Raw genomic sequence first — 21,660 nt, 5'->3', positions numbered from 1 at the left:
CACCCAAATGCCTTCGTGTCCACGTTTAAAGTCTACGACTTCAGATGATGAAACTTCATTTCCTTTCGTCTGAAGCATATCAAATTTCTGCTGAATAGAGGTGTCAAATCACAGCCTCTTCAGCCACTTTCTTCTCTGACACTTCATTCACTTGAAAAAGCCTTGAAACAAAAACAGAGAAAAAAAAACATGTTAATGTCATGAAACTTCCGGCAGTATGTCATACAGTTCTAACTTGAAATCTTGAAAAATTTTAACAGCCCAGCCCCATATCTTCCCTCTGAGGTTCAAAACTTTTCCTCCTTCCTATGTAGTTTTTAAGTTACTTTATCCATTATCTTACTTTGCTTGTTTTCAAAATCCAATTTCATCCTTTTATACTGCTGAAATTCGACGTAGTTAAAGAATGTTAATCTTTGTTAATTTCAAACGTCCATTTATCTAGAGTTTAATTTAGTTTTGTAGAACTTTAAATAATTAGATTTATATAGGTTCTTTAAACTGTGTATCTATGTTTAAGAAAGTGTATGACTTCATTAGGACCTTATAAAATTGATTTTTTTTAAGTATTTGCAACTTTTTGAGTTCACCGTTGGCAATGAGTAAATTCATTAAGTGTACGTTTTAATTTAATTAATCACAGTTACGTTTCAGTGTTACGTTTTTTCTTTTTTAAATTTATTCTTATCTTTCTAATTTCAGTTCTTATTCAACAAAAATGAACTCCTTCTTTACAACACCAACAGTTTTTAATAGTAAATCAAAGAATGGTATAAACTCAATCGTGTATTAACGCAATTGAGAAATTTTCTTGCTTTATTTGCTTATCAGAGAATTTATTATGTATTCATTATTAAAATAATAACGCAAGACAAGCGAACCATTCAAATAATGGTTTATCGATAATAGTCGATTCCAGTTCAGATAAAATTTCTGCAAATCAAACAGAACAAATGAAGTGAAAGTATTATAAACAGCTATGGAAATATGCATGGAAGAAACAGGCGTGTGTTAACATATAATTTAGGCAAAATAATAATAACCCGTTCGACACCTGCTTGTTTCCCGGTGAACGAACAGGTCAGCTGAGGAGTTTTCGTGGTTTCTTTATGTGTTAAGAGGTTATCACACTTGGCTACAGTCCCTGCTAGACGGGACTTTTTTGAGAAATGAGATTCTGGTAGCACTGGTTTTGAACGAGAGGATTTCTAGAAAAAAGATCTCCTCCTGAAGCGAAGTCCCGCCTAGCCACGGAAACGATGTTGGGAGTACGCGGGATTTTTTTCGAACCTCACTGAAAATGTCTCGGCTGGACCTCTGTCCCGGGTAGAGACAACCAATCAGACGAAAGTTCTGCTTCTGAAGCATAACGTGATCCCAATCTGAGCGATAATCGATTAGTGTTTGGCGTTCAGGTCTTTGTAGTAAGTGAAAATGGTAACCTAGCTACGTGGGTTTTCTAGAATTGCGCGGGTTCTCAGAATTGTCCCTTTCGACGTCAAGTCCCGCGTAGCCGAAACATAATGTGATTGGGACCTAACGCGAAAGTGAACAATTCTCCTTTAAGAAGTCCTCCGCGAAGTCATCTCTCTCCCTAAGCAGATAGTTCTAGTGTGCTTTGCTATAATCCACTCCTGTCGAATTATTCTTTTAAACAAACAGGTTCTTAGCAGAACTTTTTTCTCCTTCTTGAAGATGACCTATGTTAGTCGCTCTCGAAATGGATGGAATTTCACATAAAATCTATATCAGTCTTAGGGCGCTTTTTTACCTCTATTTTTATAAATTAAGCGAAATTTTTTAACGTTTCAGCTGGTTTTTTTTTTTAATTTTTATGAGTATTATATATATAGTTTACCTTACCCATAGCCCATATATAGCTTACCTAACATTATGTAACATCTCAGTCACGTCTACGTTTATTTACTTAATGTGGAAAATATTAATTTGCAATCCGGAATTCAAAACAGTAACATTTCACGCGCACTTGAAAACACCAAGCAAAATTTTATCATAATAACATTACATTTTCTACATAATTTTCTTTCAATAATATACCTACTCTTAATAGAATGCCAGCACTTCACATCAGTTTCTAATCAACTGAGTGGCCAAGATTATAACATCGGAAGAGCAGCTGGAAAATTTTCATCAAAATACGAACTAATTTTCCAGATATGGTCAAATTTTCTAGCATATAGCTAGCAAAATCTTAATGCCCCTGCAAACAGCCAAATAAATATACACGATCTATTCATTAATGTCTTGCACATTTTCAGATTGAATTTTAAGTATTTGCTATTTTATACATTTTAAAGAAATATTTAATAGATAGTTTTATTAATTCCTACTTTTAAAGTTCATGAAAATCACAAAAAAAGGGAAAATTTAAAAAATGGTTTGTCTTTACATAGACAGACTATAACACGAAATGATACCATAGGATTTGGCATAATGTTAGTTACACGACTTTTTCTGATTTAAGACATATATGCAGCTGCAGGCAAATAACCTCTATCAGAAAAACTTGTCTTACTATATAAGAGTTCAAAATCTTCACTGACGATGTCGAAATCGTCTCGCCTGAGCATTCCGGATAACAGCCAAAGAAAGTCTATGTAAAGAAGGAAAGGCTCCATATCCGTAATGTGAACCAGTTTGTCTTCTACGCCGCTAGAAAAAAGAGGGACGATTCGCCAAGGGATTTGGCGACGGAGCCTGTTGGCGAGAATTTCCCCTTTTGGGGTGTACCTGGCCGAGATTTTCCACCTCCGCCACGTGTACAGGAAATTGAGGAACACGGGTTAAGATGAATCGTTCTTTGACTTTTCGCGATAATTTAAACTCGAATTTTCGTGCTTTTTTGCTTTACTAGTTGAACTTGTATTATCCATATTGCAGTTTGATGTCTGATTTTATATCTGTCAATATGTAGGGGGGAAAATGGAGTCACACAGCTTTAAACTCTTGATAAACGTGACCATCGAACCTGTTCGAACTTCGACATCAGCTTCGAGCTTTGGCGCTTTTTGGCAACAGATATTTCACCCATGCGCAGTTGTGTCCCTTTTCGTTCGGAAGGAGCCACTCCTGCTGCTGCGAAGCTTTCCTTCAACAATACATATTCTTTGTAACAGCCATGTAGTCTAACCACAACAGAGACGGATGGGGCTAGCCTCACCAGCGCGGTCAGCTGCGAAAAGATGCAGGCACCTTTTTTCTCATTGATCATTGTTCACTAAGACACAAAGCGCCCCCACATAGAGACACAATAATGGAGAGCAACCCTTATGAAGTTCAACATATATCACGAAGAATATCTTCAACAAGATGCCGGGACTACCATGTGAAGATCTTTATCTCTATCCTCAATTACTTGCATAAAAGTGCTGCATCTTTATGACACGGTGTCGTGATTAAAATGTCGGAATGTTTGACATGAAAATTCATTTCTTTTGAGCTATCGAGTAAAGAATTACATCCGAAAGTTACGAATTTTCAACTAACTAACGACATTAAGACGATTGGTTTAGTACGTTTAGCATCAATATATGTTTTTAGAGATGTGCCGTTAAATAGCTTTTTTTTTTCAATGAGTATTTTTTTCCCCTCCATAAAGTCTACAATTACGATTAATGTTTCATCTGCTTTTTAAAGTAACTATATCAGGTGATGGCAAGACGTTATGGCCACCGGCACATCAGGAATTTTTCCGAATTCCCATCAGCCCCACCCTCCCGTGAACTGAACACCAGGAATATGTCCGCCGAAAATATCGCGGCAAAACGCGGACGAAAACGTCACGGAGCAAACAGCGCAAGACGAAAACATCGCCATACAAAAAACATCGTGGGAAAAAGGAAAGCAAGAAAATATCGTGGTGTAAATCATCGTCGTTCAAAATAAAGAGTTTAAAAAACATCGCAATTTTAAAAAGCAGTCGCAAAAAATATCGTGCTAAAAAATAAAGCACCTACAAATCATCGCATGACGATAATACCGCAGACATGCGTTTCTCAGGCTTTAAAAGTTCTCTATTCGCATAATGAACTGTGAGCGCAAGAAGGTAGAAATATTTTTACTTCTATATTTCATATTTTTGGATTAGTTGATAAGTTTTTGTTGAAAAAGCAAAAAGGAAACATAAGCATTCAGAAACTAAAAATGAGTAGAAAATTAATTCTACATATAACAGTTAACATAATTTTAAATTTATGTACTTAACTATTAAAAGTCATTATTTAATTAATCTCTTTTATGATATTCTAGTGGCAGTTTTTGACGAAAAATGTAGAGGAAAGATGAGTCACTGCATGAGGTTACCTATATTAAAATTGTTTAATTAATTATCAAATTGTAAAATTATTTACTTTCACTTTGTTAATCAGATTCTCTTTTAATAAAAATAAATCTTATTTTGTTTCATTTCGTTAAATAACTAAAATATAGATTGTAAGGATCTTAAGTTTTACTAACGTTTATTTTATTTTAAATCTTTACTATCACTTCTTATTTTCTACTTCCGGCCAGAATTAAAAGCTTTAACTTATTTATGCAAATTTGTCTTGCGAACGCCAAGTACTTAAGTTCTGGCTTTTTGCCAACCGAGAGAGAGGAAGGAGTTAGTAGAAGCAGGCCGCTTGCCTTAGCAGTTTTACTCGGTTGCTGGTTGCCTTCAAAGCTAGAGGTTTAATCCTCTTGATAATTTTAAACGTATCGTAGTGTTAACAGTTCTCTGTACTACATACGGCCTTTCTGTTAATATAAGGCCAATCTTCGAGTAGACACTTGTTTATTAATCCAAAGTTAGTTTAGTTAGAATTTAGTTAATATTTTTATATTCTTACGTTCAGACCACAACTGGTTGGTCTCCGTATTCCGAAGTCCGGAAATCATTGTAAAGAGAGAAAAATAAAGGGTTTCGTATACCCTTCCTGTGTATCTTGTCTACTTCCTACATTTATTGAACATAGCTTTAGTAAGCTCCCTGTTCCGAGTCAGGTCATTTAAATGTTCCCCAAGAAAGTAAGGAGGAACACTGAACCTGATAGTGGCGCCCAACGAAGAAGAATAACCATGGCAGAGTTTCAAGAAGAACCTGTGCTGCCTGCAGAAGCGGCTCAAAATCCAGAAATGCCAGCTGCCGCCCTGGAAGGATTTGGTTACATCGTCCAGACCATGCGCGCATCGATGAAACCAGAAGCAACATTTAATGGAAACTCACCGGTAACCAGTTTTTTGGAAAAATTGGAGGACCACTTCATGATGTATCCCGTGCATGAGTTCCAGAAAGTCACCTTAGCTACCAGCGCTTTGAGGGGCCAAGCGCTTAATTGGTTCAAATGTATAGGCAGAAGTCTCTTGGGTCAAGCGGGAAGTCCCACCTATACTTACGAAAATTTCAAGACTGCCTTAGTAAAAGCCGTCCCTGTCGTAAGGGATCGTACAAAATTAGAAACGGAAATTTTCAGCATATATCAGCAACGAATCGAAAATCTTTCCACCTTTATTTTAAGAAACATTAACGTCTTCAAACTCTTGTATGGAAACCGTCCGGATGAGATAATTCAAGTGATTTTGCCGAGGTTACTTCCCCAAGTACAAGACTTTATTGAATTAAGGAATCCGACTACACTGGAAAAGTTATTTGAGCTAGCAATCCAGTTTGAAAGTAGAAGAACGGCGGACATTGAAAGATGACGCCAATATGAGCAACGAAACCAATTTGGTGTGCCAAGACCACAGCAAAGTCAAGCACACGGCTACGGAAGCAAAGCGAATCAGTGGGCAAGGAAACCCGAGTATCCAAAAACAGCCGGCGAACGTCGACAGTTCAATAGCAATCCAGGAAAAAAGTCTGAAGGCCAGTGGAAAAAGAAGGAAAGTATGGAAAGGAAAAAACAAGATTTAAACTAAAACGGATTTCTGCTGACGGGAGGGTGCGGAAATCCGAAGGCCAAGAAAACCCCTCTTCCTTCAAGTTAAATACAGTAATGGTGAAAAATTTGACTCTTCCAAAGATTGAAGTGTTGGTGAATAACATCCCAGCCACCGCACTCCTGGATACAGGCGCGCAGTGTTCCTGTGTGGCAGAAGATTTTTTTAGGAAGTATTTTTGGAAATACCGCATATATAATTCGTATAATACGACAAATATGTAAGTGCATAGGTAAATTACCGCTATACGTTCGTATCAAGGACGAACAAGTAAAGATTATGTTTTTTATAGTAAAGAATCTGCAAGCACATATCATCTTAGGGATAGATTTTCTTTCAGAGGCAGAAGCAACACTGGATTTTAACGAAGCGTCCCTTAAGCTGACGATGAAAGCAGTTCGAGAAGAGAAAACAGAACCACCAATGTTAAACCTTGACCACCTGCCTAAGGAAGAGCAACAAAAAATCCGACAAGTGGTAAGTGAATTTGCTTCGTTATTTAGTGATATTCCAGGATTTACTCAAGTTACTAACCATAGTATCGACACCGGAGATTCACTGCCAGTTCGCCACAAACCTTACCGGTATGATAAGAATAAAGAAAAAAATTATAGAGTGGCACATTAGAGATATGTTACGTAAAAAGATCATAACGCCCATCTCAAGTAGTTATGCTAGCCCGGTTGTTTTATGTAAGAAAAACAATGACTATCCAGTAACACATCCAAAAAGGTGGCGTTTTGCGATTGACTATCGTAAATTAAACTCCATGACTAAATATCCGGTATATCCGTTACCTATTATTGAAGAAATTCTAAGGAACATAACTTCTACCAAATACATGACGACTGGTTATTTTCAAATAGGGGTTAGACCGGAAGACGTGCCTAAGACTGCTTTTATAACCAAGTCTGGCACTTATGCATTCCTGCGTATGCCGTTTGGCCTTTCAGGGGCACCGGCAACATTTCAGCGATGTATGGACATTGTGCTAAGGCCTGTTCTTGCAAAGTCCACATTTATCTATTTAGACGATATCGTTTTTACTAGTGATAATCTGGACCAACATGTACAGGATTTAAGACTGGTGTTTTCATTATTAAATGAGGCCAGTCTAAAAGTTAATGTCGAAAAGTGCAAATTTGCAGCCCCTGAATTAAAATACTTAGGTTACAAAATATCTCAAAAAGGAATCGAGACAGACGAATCAAAAATAATCGCTGTGCAAATGTATCCGCCGCCAAATACGGCGAAGAAGCTCTCTTCTTTTCTAGGACTTTGTTCATATTATAGGTCCTTTATAAAAGATTTTGCAGCTATGGCTGAACCATTGTTAAAATTAAAAAAGAAAAAGGCAAGATTCTCGTGGACGGCCGAAGCCAATAGTGCTTTCGAAAAATTAAAGCAAGCATTAACGCAATCCCCTGTGTTGAAATTTCCTGAAAAGGGTGAGAATTTAGAAATTTCAGCGGATGCTTCGGATTATGCGGTAGAAGCGGTACTTTCGCAAAATCAGCAGCCCGTGGCATTTTTTAGTCGAACTTTAAATCAAACACAAAGAAATTATTCCGCGACCGAGAGAGAGGCACTTGCAGTTCTGTTAGCAGTGCAAAAGTTCCGAGTCTATTTTGGAAGGGCGCCAATAACAGTGTATTCTGATCCTGCGGCGGTAACTAGATTGTACTCAGGGAAAAACTTATCCCCAAGGTTAATAAGATGGACACTCAAGTTACAAGAGTATAATCTGGTAATCAAGCACACCACCGGAAAGGAAAATATCGTAGCAGATGCCCTATCCAGAATAAAAGTAGATAAAGAAGGTAATACTGTAAAAGTGGCAATGCTCACAGCATGTACAATAAATTCCCGAGAAACTGTAATAACCGAACTGGGTAAGGATCCTGAGTTTAGAAACATTTATGAGTATTTAAAGGATCCTGAAAATTTTAGCCACCAAAATATTGTGGCGATAAGAAATAGGGCGGCCCATTACGAACTAATAGATGGTCTATTATTTTATACAAAAACTACAAATTCCAACAACGAATTTCGACCTGTTATCCCAGCTAGTCTTAGATTAAATATCCTGCAGGAGTTACACGACTGCCCTTTAGCTTCTCATGCTGGTATTCGAAAAACTATCCAACGCGTACGCGAGGCAGTCTACTTTCCTGAACTGCAAAAGTTAACAAGGGCGTATGTCCATTCCTGCCCAACATGTCAAGCAGTTAATTATATTAATTTCCGCCGGCCGGGTTTCTAAATAGTATTAAATCCGAATTTCCAAATGAAATAATTGGCATCGATTTAAGACGGGGAGTAAGTTATAAAGTAGGAGATGAAGTATTAAAAATTAAGCATTCACTTTCTTCAGCACCAGAAGATAAAACCGCCAAATTTTTTCCACGATTTGAAGGACCATATGTCATAGAAAAAATAACTCAGGCTGTAGTGGTGTTAAAAGCCAGGAATGGTGAAACATGCTCCGCAAACATTGACCAGATAAAACCATACTGTGACCGTAATAAAATGCAAATATTTAAAGATCTTTTGCAGGATCCGGCACGGCAGGCACAAGCTCCAGGGGTGGAACAACGACAAGCACAAGGACAAGCAATTAGGAGGCAGGAGCAATTGAAAAGAAAGTTTCCCCGTTGGAAAATTGAAGGTAACAAGAAAAAGAAGCCGTTCCACTGACCAGAAAAGAGAGCGCACGACCACCCCCAGAATGAAGAAGGGAGAAGTACGACGAATGCAAAGAGAGCCAGGAGAAATAACGGCAACTATAACCCGGCTCCCAAACGGATGATCTACCCATCGGACAGGAGTCTACGCAGCAAATGTCGACGAATTGGGGAAGGAACACCAGCTGCGGAGGCAAAGAAACAAGGAAAATTTGAACAGCCAGCAACGAGATCCAAGCAGGAACGAGAGAGAAGTGTCCCGGTTCCGCCAAGACCAGCTGCCATCAAACGGCCAAGACCACAGGCAGAGGCGAAAAAGAAGGTCTTCAAGGGTGACCGAACTGGAAGGAAAAGAAAGCTCATAGAGGAAGGAACTGAAGGGCGAACCCGCACAAGAAGGAAGATAAACCAGACGCTAGTTTTCGCTACCTTCCAGGACTGGGGAGAAAAAAGGATGTACGAATATCACAAAGATAAGTAAAACTTTATGTTACTTTGCAACCTTAAGTTAATCTTTCATTCTTACTGCAAGTGGCAGAATTCAAGACGTTTTACCTCATGTGAGGTCTACCTTTATCGCCAAAAAGGCGAGAAATGAGTTGTTACCTATTTTGGTATAATGTTTTTCAATTACTCGCGAGTAAAACTAAAATTAATATATAATAAGAATGTGTAAATACTTGAATATTGTAAAAGTTATTGTATAAAATTCTATTTAAAAGATTCTGGCAAGAAAGAAGTTTTAGTCTGAAAGACTTTTGAAATGTAGTATTTCAATGTAGAAGAATTGGCACTTGCTTGGAAAAGAATAGAAGTTAACAATGTACTACTAATGTATGTTTTAAAATGAGTAAAATTAACGGCATGTTAATATGCTCTTATATACAATGTGAACTGTTATTTTAAGCGTTAAGAAATACTGTGATATGTTAAAAGTGAAAGTAATGCCAAAAAATTTTTATTCGTGTGACTGTAAAAAGAGAAAATTATTGTGAATATGTGTTAAAGGTTGATTGAATGTAGTTAGGCTCTCTGACGCTACACTTCAGAGTTAGCCACTTTTCAGAATAGTACCACAGGGTTTAGAGATGAATATAAGGTGTGTTCTGAGGTCTTGTTATGTTGAATTTTAACACTTTAGTGTTTTGATTGCACGCTGTAGTGTTGAACACTTGTACATAAACACGTTCGTGTTGGGTTTTTCTTTTACAACACATGTCAGAGAGCACGGGGAGAGAATTAAATAAAGTCACGAATGAAATAAGAATGTTAAGAGAAATAGAAATATTCATGTTACTTTCCATTTAATTGTGTAACATTTCATTAAACTAGTTTTCCTTCCAGATCTCTGGAAGGAACCAGATTTCAAATAAAAGCTCCTGTTTAGATGCAGTACAGATGAAAAGTAATTGTCCATGGAATTGATAATGTAAAAAACGATTTTTTTTTTAAATTTCTAGTTTCTGGTGAGAACTGTTTGTAAAAGATTGGCCTCTCGTTAGATTCTAGAGCTAAAAGTTTTCAACAAGGTCGTTTTAGACCTCAGTTTCAAACTAATTAACTCTGGCGGGAAGTATGTAAGGATCTTAAGTTTTACTAACGTTTATTTTATTTTAAATCTTTACTATCACTTCTTATTTTATACTTCCGGCCAGAATTAAAAGCTTTAACTTATTTATGCAAATTTGTCTTGCGAACGCCAAGTACTTAAGTTGTGGCTTTTCGCCAAGCAAGAGAGAGGAAGGAGTTAGTAGAAGCAGGCCGCTTGCCTTAGCAGTTTTACTCGGTTGCTGGTTGCCTTCAAAGCCAGAGGTTTAATCCGCTTGATAATTTTAAACGTATCGTAGTGTTAACAGTTCTCTGTACTACATACGGCCTTTCTGTTAATATACGGCCAATCTTCGAGTAGACACTTGTTTATTAATCCAACGTTAGTTTAGTTAGAATTTAGTTAATATTTTTATATTCTTACGTTCAGACCACAAGTGGTTGGTCTCTGTATTCCGAAGTCCGGAAATCATTGTAAAAAGAGAAAAATAAAGGGTTTCGTATACCCTTCCTTTGTATCTTGTCTACTTCCCACATTTATTGAACATAGCTTTAGTAAGCTCCCTGTTCCGAGTCAGGTCATTTAAATGTTCCCCAAGCAAGTAAGGAGGAACACTGAACCTGATAAGATTACCCCCTGCAGTTATTCATCTTCCTTTTCCTAATTTTGTTAGACTATAATTTTAATTAAAAACCGCCAATACAACGTTATATAAGAAATTAATTAAATAATGAATTTTAATATTTTAGTACATAAACTGAAAAATTCTTTTAACTGCTGTGTGTAGGATTAATTTTCCACTCATTTTCAGTTTTTTAATGATTAAGTTCCCTTCTTGCTTAGCAAAATGTTATTAATTACCCCAAAAATATGAAACATAGGGGCAAAAATATTCCTAATTTCTTTTTGAACTGAAAATCCTTATGCGAATATACATCTATAAATTTTAAACCTGAAAAATGCCGCACAGACGGTACGCTGGTTAGGGGAGCCTACTGCGGTACCGAGGTGCCCGGTTTCGAAACCCGGAGAAAGCATGGATGTTTTAAATGTATAAGGCCGTTCGCACTGGGCTTTATCCAAAGAACGTTTATATAAAGAAGGAAAAGCTCCATAGACGTAATGTAAACCAGTTTGTCTTCTACGCCGCTAGAAAGAAGAGGGAAAATTCACCAAGGGATTTGGCGACAGAACCTGTTGGCGAGAATACATATTCTTTCGTTTAAAGGAGCTAACGGAGTCAGTTCCATGTGTCGACTAGCTCCACTATGCTTGCAGTTCATATTTTTCAACTTGCTTCCCTATGGGAAAAAATGGTTTTGGAGGTTGGTCGGCTACGTCTCCGTTAACTGAGATAAACACTAGAGTCCGTTAACTCAGATAAACACCCTTATTGTGGCATGGGAGCACTCTAAATATGAGGCGACCGAAATTCCTCTCGAGAGGTTTATGGTAGAAGAAGAGGGGTCAGAGACCCTCGAACCCATCCCCCCCAGCGGGTCTCTCCATCAAAACTGGGGCGGAACAGAGCGAAGTCGTACTGTCTTCTGTACGATGCTCAGGACTCTTGCCAACGACAGGCGCAATCTTGCACTCCTTGCCACGATGAATTTCGTGTCCTTGTTTTGATGTTACTGACCGACAAGTAAGATAAGTCACAAACCTGAAAAACACATGCATGCGATGTTATCGTGATGCGATAAACATAGGATTGAAGAAAACACCGGGTGGTTATTTATTATGAATGTTCTAACAGAAACTGTGATCATAGTCAGCTGAATAAAAAATAATGGAACGAATGTTTTTAAGCTGTAGCGCAAATAAGCAGCGAATATTTTTCTCTTAATTTTCGGTTTCCATTAGCAATAAATCTGAATTTAAATTGTGTCTTATGGAATTTGAGACGAGCGTATAGGTTAGAAAATATGTTGCTATCAAGCGAATTAGAAATTTTAGGTTTGAGGTGAAAGGCTTTTGGTTTGTTGGTTACGGAAACTTCTTTTCAGCTGTTTCTTGGTAAGTATAATGAATAAGTTCTGTTTTAATGAGTTGGCGATAAAACTATTTTCATACAATACTGAAGTTATTGTTTGCTTTATGATGATCGTAAATTTCTTCTAAATTTCCTGTATTTTGCTCTTAAATACATTTCAGGGTTAATTACCTGTAAATTTCAACTTAGTAATTTTATGTTTAATTTTGATAAAAACTTCCTCTTTTGCACTCTAAAAACACTTTACTGGGACTTATAGGTTATTTTCAATATTGCTAAGGCATTAGTTTTTGCTAATTCCGTAGACAGGTCTGAACATAGTTTCAAGTTTCATTAGTTCTCTTAATTGTGGGTCATTAACTATTTCCGAATTTCCTCTCTCTTGTGAGCTTATGGTGATCGCTGACAAAAGGAAGAAATTCTGGTACTTTGCAGTATCAAGCTGCTGTAATATCTAGTTCATGGTGTTTTGCGAACCAGTTGCTTAAAGTTATATATATAAGAAAACATCATACGTGCATTAACTTCAGGGAAGAAATGCCGATTATTTTTGAAAATATGAATGAAATTTATTTTGTCAAATTGAGAATGAAGGAAGCTGATGTTGAAGTAATACTTATTGAAGATTTTTTTAATGACCCGAAAGTTTATAATTACAAAACCCAATATTAGATCCTTAATGATTCCTGCATAAATAGTGTGAAAAGAATTTTATTTACGTTATAAATTTGCTGTTATATGTTTGTAACCATTAATTAGAATTTAGATAAAATTAGCTGAATTGAGAAATTTGGGCACTTACGTACTATGACGACTACCTAGATATCTCTTCAAAACTGGCGACCCTTGTAGGTTGTACAGGTTAACTCTAACATAGGTTATATAGAGGGCACTAAAATAAAGAGTATTATCCCGCACTAGTCATCACCACACCTTTTTTTTTGCTACATTTACGCAAATTATTAAGTTTAGGTTAAATGAAACTTTTTGTGATTATTTTTTCCCAGTGGATATCAACATTTTCCAACTTACTTCAAATGAAGAAGAAGCGATAGAATTTTTCAGAGAGGTTGGAATTTTACTCAAAGAACGCGTTTGTAAAAACGGTCATGATATGAAGTTTTATAATTCAGGATTTTATTGGAGATGCAATGTCAAAAATTGTCAACAAAAGTTTGGTGTCCAAACTGGTACGTGGTTTGAAAACAGTCGTATTGAATTTTTAAAAGCTTTAAGATTTATTTACTTTTGGGCATATGAACAGATGTCGATTAAAAATAATAATAAGTTGAGATTGTGTGAAAGGAAGGATATTACAAGTTTAAATGGCGGTGCAAGAAATATGGTGAAAATGGACATTTTGTGAAAAGGAGTGTAAGGAAGGATACGTGGTTTGCTGAAAGTAGTTTGAGTATAGGTGAAATTTTATTAATTTCTTATTACTTGGTGAATAGACTTCCATTTGACTACTGGATTTAGGATTTAGAAATTAGCAGTAGTACTGCAGCGACGTAATGAAGATTCTGAAGAAGATTAGGTAAGTTAGTATTTTTAATTATTTGAGGATATTATTTTTATGCATTGTTCTAAATGTAAGGAGTAAATAAAATAATATGGTATTATTGGAAAATTGTTATTAGCAATGATTTTTATATTTTAAGTAGTGTTTTTGAATTTAATTATAGTTTAATTAAATGATAGTTATTTTGTGAATTATATGTTTGTAGGAATTTGGTATACGTTTTAGTTGAAGTAAACATGCATGGAAATAATTTAAATATTTGTCACTAAGTATTTGTAATGTTTGCGGTATGAATTCGTTGGTGACGTTTATAATATAATAGATAATTTAGAGGTAAAAGTTTTTGGATATTTTATTTATTTTATATGTGGAAATGTTCATATTTGGAAAGGGCATATACTTATTCGCGATCAGGTAATTTCATATATGTTCTTTTTACCGGGTTTAAAGATTTAGAAAATTGTCATGCATTTTCGTGAAATTTTTCTAATTTATGAGAAAAAAGCAGTGTACATGGATATAGTGAAGAGTGTGCGCAATGCCATTTTTGTGCAATTCTGGGATGTTTTTTTAAGTAAAAATAAGTCGACGTGTACATGGTTTAGTGATATTTTAATTAAATGATAGTTATTTTGTGAATTTTATGTTTGTAGGAATTTGGTATACGTTTTAGTTGAAGTAAACATGCATGGAAATAATTTAAATATTTGTCACTAAGTATTTGTAATGTTTGCGGTATGAATTCGTTGGTGACGTTTATAATATAATAGATAATTTAGAGGTAAAAGTTTTTGGATATTTTATTTATTTTATATGTGGAAATGTTCATATTTGGAAAGGGCATATACTTTTTCGCGATCAGGTAATTTCATATATGTTCTTTTTACCGGGTTTAAAGATTCAAAAAATTGTCATGTATTTTCGTGAAATTTTTCTAATTTATGAGAAAAAAGCAGTGTACATGGATATAGTGAAGAGTGTGCGCAATGCCATTTTTGTGCAATTCTGGGATGTTTTTTTAAGTAAAAATAAGTCGACGTGTACATAGTTTACGTGTATGTGTTATTTTGAAAAACGCGCAAGGAGTTTGCTATTGTGCACTTTTTCCCAATTTTGCAGTGAATATTTGTCATGATTAAGCAGTTTTGTTAGATAAAATTTCTAGCATAAGTGTAATTCGACTAGTAGATTGTTGGAAGAAGTGTTCAGTAGATAAAAAGAGAAGAAACATGTCTTTACTTCGTGAAGACAAAATGGCGGCGGGGAAAAAAAAATAGAGGGTTGCTGTAGGAGAGTTGTTCGCCAAATTTTCGCCAAAAAATCGCCAAGTTACCATAATCTAAAGATCAACCCCGACATGTTTTTTAAATTGATTCTTCTCTTTGTATTTACCAATAATAAGGTTAAAAATACTTTGTAAATATGTTGAATTAGATCACGTAAGGAATTACCTTCATGTACATGAAAATTTCTAATTTAAATCCAAAAATATTATATTTCTTAATCTTTTGCCCATCTTGAAAAGAATTTTGTTCAAATATATGAAGAAAATGAAAGATGATCATTCCTTAATTATTGCGGATTTTATGAAAAAGACTAATTCCCTTGAAAAGCCAGCCTTTTTCCATGCAATCAACAATAATTAATTTTCTTTTGACCTGTATTTTAATATGTATTTTTAGAACATTAAGTTTTTAGATGAATTGTATTATAATTTAATATTCCAAAGAATTAACTTTGAATAAGATTTTACTACAGTTTTTGCTCTTCATCTCGTAGAGAATAATCGAAAACAAAAAATTAATAATTAAATTTAAAGTTATAATCTTAACAGCGATAGAGCGAAATTTTTACCAATAAACCATTAAACTTCATTTATACCTTTATGCTTATTTACTTTAGGAGTTAATTATATATATATATATGTATGATCTACACTTAATTTTCTTACTTCTTAATTCTTTACACTTAACTATTTTCCAGAACATCATAAACGTCATAGAAGAAGCATCACTTGAAGATCTCTTCAACCATCCACTCAAGGATATACCTCCTCCAATAGAATTATCGCCAGTTTCCAATGAAGTTCCTTATGCTCTGCCTCCAAATTTTCATCTGAATACTGATACTGAAGACGAAAAAAAATTGATAATCGTACCGGTTACTTCTTCCATGTCTAATTCCGTGCTCCATAGAATGCCACTACCAATGAAAACGGAAGTCAAGTCTAGGAACGAAGAACCAACCATCTTGAATAATATAGTTCCGTCTGGTGGAAAAAGTAGAAACACGCTGTCGGCCGTCTTTCCTATGCTGTCAGCAATCAAAAGTAATCATCTCAAACCTCCCGTAAGCATTTTACGTTATACTTTTATACTAACTGTAATTAATTTAACAATCTGAAAATACTGTATCTTAACATTCACTTTTATTGAAATCATATGTATCACTGTTGAAACACAAATGCTATTATGTTTCAAATTTCAACTTCTCAAGCATTTTGAGGAAACTTTATAGCTTGAGTGAAATTTGGCTTCCAGGACATTGCGGCAGTTTCCTCGAATAACGAATTGCGTCAATGCCTCACTGTATATTTCTGGATTTTTTAAACACTAAATTTTCTTCTGAATTCATTTCTGTTCATAAACATTGTTTTCCTAAGAATATTTTTTAAAAATTGTCTGTAATTCACTACAGCTTCACCTGAATGCGATGATAATTAATAATTACCCGCTTTCTAATTAAAAAGAAAACCGGCAAAATTGTGGCGTGGCAGCTATACAATGTCTTAAAATTTAACGACATTATAAAAAATTATAGCCTTCCTCCGTGCGCGCTCCCACAGCGTAAGTGATAGCACGTCCAGCACGCAAATTAGAAGGCCCATGTTCCGAATCTTAGTGAGGACATAACTGGTTTTTCGGATTTGCTGCTCTGAAAAAGACGATAATTCTTCACTACCTGGATTTGGTCACTAGGTATTATCAATTTGAACTCCGTTTCCTGCGACATTTCACAGGTTATCCAATCATTACACACGTTAAAGCACATATTTCTTCAGATAACTCTACTTTCTGTTAAATAGTTAAAGATATGATACTATTCAAAACGCAATTAATAATTTGTCCTACGTGTAAGTGATGAAAATTTTGCCTTCAGTATATGAGAAGGAGACTCACGCCTTCATTTTAAAAACTCATGAAACTGCGCATACAAAAATTGCCGCAATGAATTTCGTGGGCTTGTTCTGATGTCACACGAGAAATGTTATAGTCACAACAACATTTTTAATATGTTTACTTGTAATTTCGCTTACAAAAAGGTTTTGCCATAAACTTTAAGCAGTTAACTTTCTTTTTCCTCAATGCAGTGTAATTTCTCATAACATTATTAGCTTTCCGAAGTTTAATTGCAATTTAATTTAACTAATATATATATATCAGCGAATTCTTTTTATTTGCTGTTAAATCAGTCCTACTTTCGAAATCCAAGCATACACATATTTGTCTATAATTAAGCTTAGAAAAAGTCCGCTTATTCTTTCAACGATTTGCCGGAATCACCACATTTTCCCTCGTGTGTACATCCAACTAGCTAAATGGAAAATTCATAGTTCAAGTCCCGGCAAATATATAGTTATCATGCTTCTTGCTTCCAAAGCCTAATAATCTTTACAAAAGCCTCAAATTTTTAACATTGTAGGGTAATTGTGAAGCAGCACAGATAGTTTTTTTTTAATAATAATTACACCTGCAAATTTCACATGGAATTTTTTCTATACATACAGAGTGCACCTAAAAAATTTTATAAGTGAATTCTTAACAAACAAATATTTGAAAGAAACATCCTTTTCTCTGTTTGCCTTCTACTTAGTACACTCTTTGTATGCTGTATATTTCTTAGACTATTCATAGATCTTCTAAATGTTTTTGTAGAAGCCAACTGTCGAAAACCTACTGTTTTATTTTGTTATTGCTTATTTCTTTTTCTTTGTTATTGCTTAGATATTATATTTTTGTTATTCTTCTTTCTTAATATCTGAAATATCAAAATTGTGTCCTTTAATGTAAAACTTCACTTTATAGAATAAAAAGTACAATGCCAATTCTCAGTCAGTACAATGCCAATTCTGGCAAATAAGTGTATGATAATATAATAATATTTCAATTGTTCTTTGTAATCAAAAGCATAGCAATGTACGAACGGGCAACGAAAATCCGTTTACAGCTGATCAACCCTTTTCTGCCTTAAAGCAATGAATTCTTTTCAGGCGTGCGGTTGATTGCTTCTTTGGAAAATATGAGGTCTACTGTTGCCCTTCTCAAGCCGAAAATTTCTTGTGATTTCCTGCATATCAAAATTTCACCAAAACTGTCTGTACTTGAAGTTTATAAATGCAAAGCTTCTGTGATCGAGGATTTGCTCACCTATGTTTGTCGATAAGCCTATGGATTATTAGTAAAGACCCTGTATTCTTCATTAGGTATGATATGTTTAAAATATTCGGGTTATGTTTGTCACTAAGAAATTATTGCATATTCCCTTGCATGCCCTTGTAGCGTAACTGGTAACACGTCTCGCTAGCAGTCCGAAGATCCGTAGCTTGAAGGCCGGGGAAGGAGTAACTGATTTTTCAAGTTTATGGCTTCGAAAAACCTAATGCATCTACACCGGCGACCCACTAAAATGTGGTGGACTATAATTCGTCCCCACTTGAATTTGGGTTTTGTTGCTCCCGCGGTGCCTTTCAAATGAAGGAAAATATAAGGAATTATCGCATTACTCTGTACGTCCTCTCATTGTATAGCTGGTAGCATGGCTAGCAGTCGGAATAGGAGATTTATGGTTCGAATTCCGGCGAGAGAATAGCTGATTTTTCATGTTTTCTGATCCGAAAAAATATATGAGGATTCTACATTCTGCAATGGAGTCTGAATTTAAATGTGTGTGTGGAGGGGGTACAACATATTTGGTCACTACCTGCATTTTTTCCTTTCTATAGTGCCTCTTTACTCGGGAGGGGGTGCAATCCCTCGTGCATGCTCTCATATTGTAACTTGTAGTATGTCCGGTTAGCAGTCGGAAGATTTGTGGTTTGAATCCCGCCGAGAGCGTAGCTGATTTTTCACGTCGCCTACTCGAAATAACCTAATATATCAATTACGAAATGAACAAGTAAATATTCTATTTTAAGTAACTAGATACAAATTAAGGAAAACTTTAAGCTATTTTATGTTAATTAACTAATTATTATGATTTAAACCTTTACTATAATTTCTCTTTTCCTTCTCACTAGAATGCTGAGGTTCAAGACACAGAGCTTCCATAATGCTATCACTTACACCACGAAAGTTCGCACGGGATAATGGGCCAATTCTTTATTAAGTAAAAGCTAGTATTCAGCAGCAGTTACAGCAGCCTTTGCCTTGGCAGAGGTGCGTGACAGCATACTTTCGCGATGGCAAAAGAGTTCTTTTCTACAACTTTTCCCTTCATCTGCTCTTAACTTCCTTGAGCAATTTTGTTATTAACTATGCACAATACTCCACTGTGATTGTTTGTGTACGAAGGTAATCAGCCATCATCAGGATTCCGACATCACAGAAAACACTAAACATAACTATAGCTAATGATGATGACACGCGACACTCCTTGCTCACAGGGCAAGAATTTTATTTCCAGGTTTTAATCTCTTGTTTACTTCCAGGTTTGAAGTGGTTACGCATGTAGTACACTTTTTCTCGTATCTGTTGCAAAAACCCTTCTGGATTTTGGAAGAAACATCGTCAAATGTGATTCCGCAAGCCTCGTACAATTTATTTTCTTTGCTTCCATTAATATTCTGGGTACCCATCGGGCTGAGATATTTTTTTTAACTGATTCTACGCATTCAGATGGACAACACACACCCTCTAAGAGTTTATCCAACGTGGACCAGCTTGATGATAAGTTCTTTCAGGGAGAAATTTCGCTTCCTATTTAGCAACTATGAAATAAGTTAGAACGCTTTCTTCTAGCATCTAATTCTTAGGAATGTCGTATGTTAACATGCTCATGAAACATAAATACGTTATAACAGCGCGAGTTCCATTTTCGTTTATTTTTGGTATCTGAACTGAGAGGATTCGAATTTTTGCTGTTTAAAAATAAGAAATAAATAAATGTATAAATATCAATTGTGTCATAAGCTTTATAAACAGATATATAACACCGTGTAGAAAGTCCATCCAAGTCTGCCTATTTTTCACTCCTCGTTTTACGAACTATTTAATCGGCCCTTGTATCTTCGGGGACTCTCGTTAACATTGCTATAAGGTATTCCCCCTCCGGGGTCGACGTAGAGAACTCTGCGAAGCTACTGGCTAGGATCTAGGCAGTCTCGGCCACGGGGGTATAAAATTTATGAATTTAGTGAATTTTTCTGGAGGCCCCGGAAAGGTCATTCTTTGGCCGGCTCGGTGGTCTGGCAGGTCTTAGAGTAGTGTGGCTCTAGTAGTCCGGGGGGTAACGCCCTAGGGTTCGCTGGGTAATGTCCAACTGCGATGGGCAGCCCGAGTGACTGGCAGGTAGCAAATCTGAAGACCAGTGCTGCCTTAGGCGGTGCGTCCTTCTTTCCAAGGTGCGAGGGCGGAGGTTGAACCTCTGTGCCTGATTCTAAGGGGCGAGGGAACCTGTAGTTCGGTTCAGTCTCGCGAGGCAGGGAAGCCTAAATCTTACTTACTTACTTCCCTTCTTTCAGCATACCTTCGGGGTGTAATTGGAAGCATACTCAAGACGCATTCGAGAGGTCCAGCGTTCGAGTTCCGGCGAGGGCACTGCTAATTTTTCACGTCTCCTGCTTCAAAAAAACTCTAATGACTCTACACTGCATTAGTCATTAAAATGAGTTGAAGTGTTAAGGAATACTTTCTGTATAGAATAATGGCAGTTCATTAATTTCCATCACTTATGACTGAAATGTATAATAAACAAATATGCTGAAATAAATGGCACCGATCACGTAACCAAAAAGAAGGCTTTTTGAATGGAAAGCCACAGTAATGGATCGTTAGCACGTAATAACGCTTTCGAATGCTTTCATCGTTTTCTAATTTTCCACAGAATAGTCAGGAAAAGAAATGAATGCCGGAAATATCCAGAGGTTCAGAAATCGATCTGCTAAATTCAAAACCCTTAACTTAAATGTGATTCAGAATCGCTTCGTCAGAGATTTTTTGGGAAAAGATTACAGCTCTGAAGTAATATTCAAGTGATATAATATTCAATGTGCTAGATACAACTCACCAACGACTTCGGAAAGAAAATATAAGGAAGAAACGCTAAATATACCACCTTATATAAAAATACCGCTCAAAGAGTTTAGTTAGCATTCCTAATGGTGCAGTTAATTTATACGAATTTCTTAAGATATCTCCAAATGTGTTCTAAACACTGAGAATTAGAAATAGTATTAAACGCGACATGCATAATATACTTTCTGTTACATTGTATAGACAGAGTATATGAAGCAGCTTAAAGAATTAATAGCTTCAGATAATCGTTTCTAATGGATTTACGTAACATTTCATTTTCTTTTTTAGCTTGGGGCAACTGTTCGAGTTAATTCAGGAGATCCTCGCCATGCTATCGACCGTGACATAACTGTTACAGTTTCGCCATTAATGACTCTTATTGAAGCATTGCGGGAAGCTGAAATAAAATATCAAACAGCGTTGGGATTGAGTCTCGATAGCGATGTCATTAAATTTGCTCATTCATCTAGAACCGATTGCTACATGGTAAATAGCATCGATGACGTAGTAAGAAGTGATGCGTCTGGTTGGAAGGTGAAAATAGTAGATCGTAATGGACAGGTAATGATTTGATCCTATTTTGGTACCTTTAATTTAATGCGTAAAACTTTTCTAAACCTAAATTCTCATTTAAACAGCACTTGTTCCATTTTGTGTAGCTTGCCTCATAGCAAAATGAAATA

General features: G+C 35.8%; 1 protein-coding gene across 2 annotated transcripts in view; it reads left to right on the top strand.

Moving 5' to 3' along the window:
- The window catches only part of LOC118181700 (uncharacterized), a 46,463-nt gene that overhangs the window by 9,077 nt on the left and 15,726 nt on the right, over positions 1-21,660 (top strand). The window contains exons 1-3 of one of the 2 annotated variants that reach the window (XM_035350892.2): positions 13,157-13,353; positions 15,669-16,034; positions 21,266-21,538. In XM_035350892.2, coding sequence (XP_035206783.1) covers positions 13,315-13,353; positions 15,669-16,034; positions 21,266-21,538 — 678 coding nt within the window. In that variant the 5' untranslated portion in view covers positions 13,157-13,314. Of the gene's footprint in view, positions 1-13,156; positions 13,354-15,668; positions 16,035-21,265; positions 21,539-21,660 lie in introns of those variants that run through there. The other variant, XM_085809086.1, reaches the window with a different exon arrangement.

This window comes from Stegodyphus dumicola, chromosome X2 (genome assembly GCF_044657685.1).
Source record: "Stegodyphus dumicola isolate Sdum_Otavi_A_Nest chromosome X2, ASM4465768v1".
Lineage (NCBI taxonomy): Eukaryota > Metazoa > Arthropoda > Arachnida > Araneae > Eresidae > Stegodyphus > Stegodyphus dumicola.
Note: the sequence above shows the minus strand (reverse complement) of the source record. Positions and strands in the feature narration are given on the sequence as shown.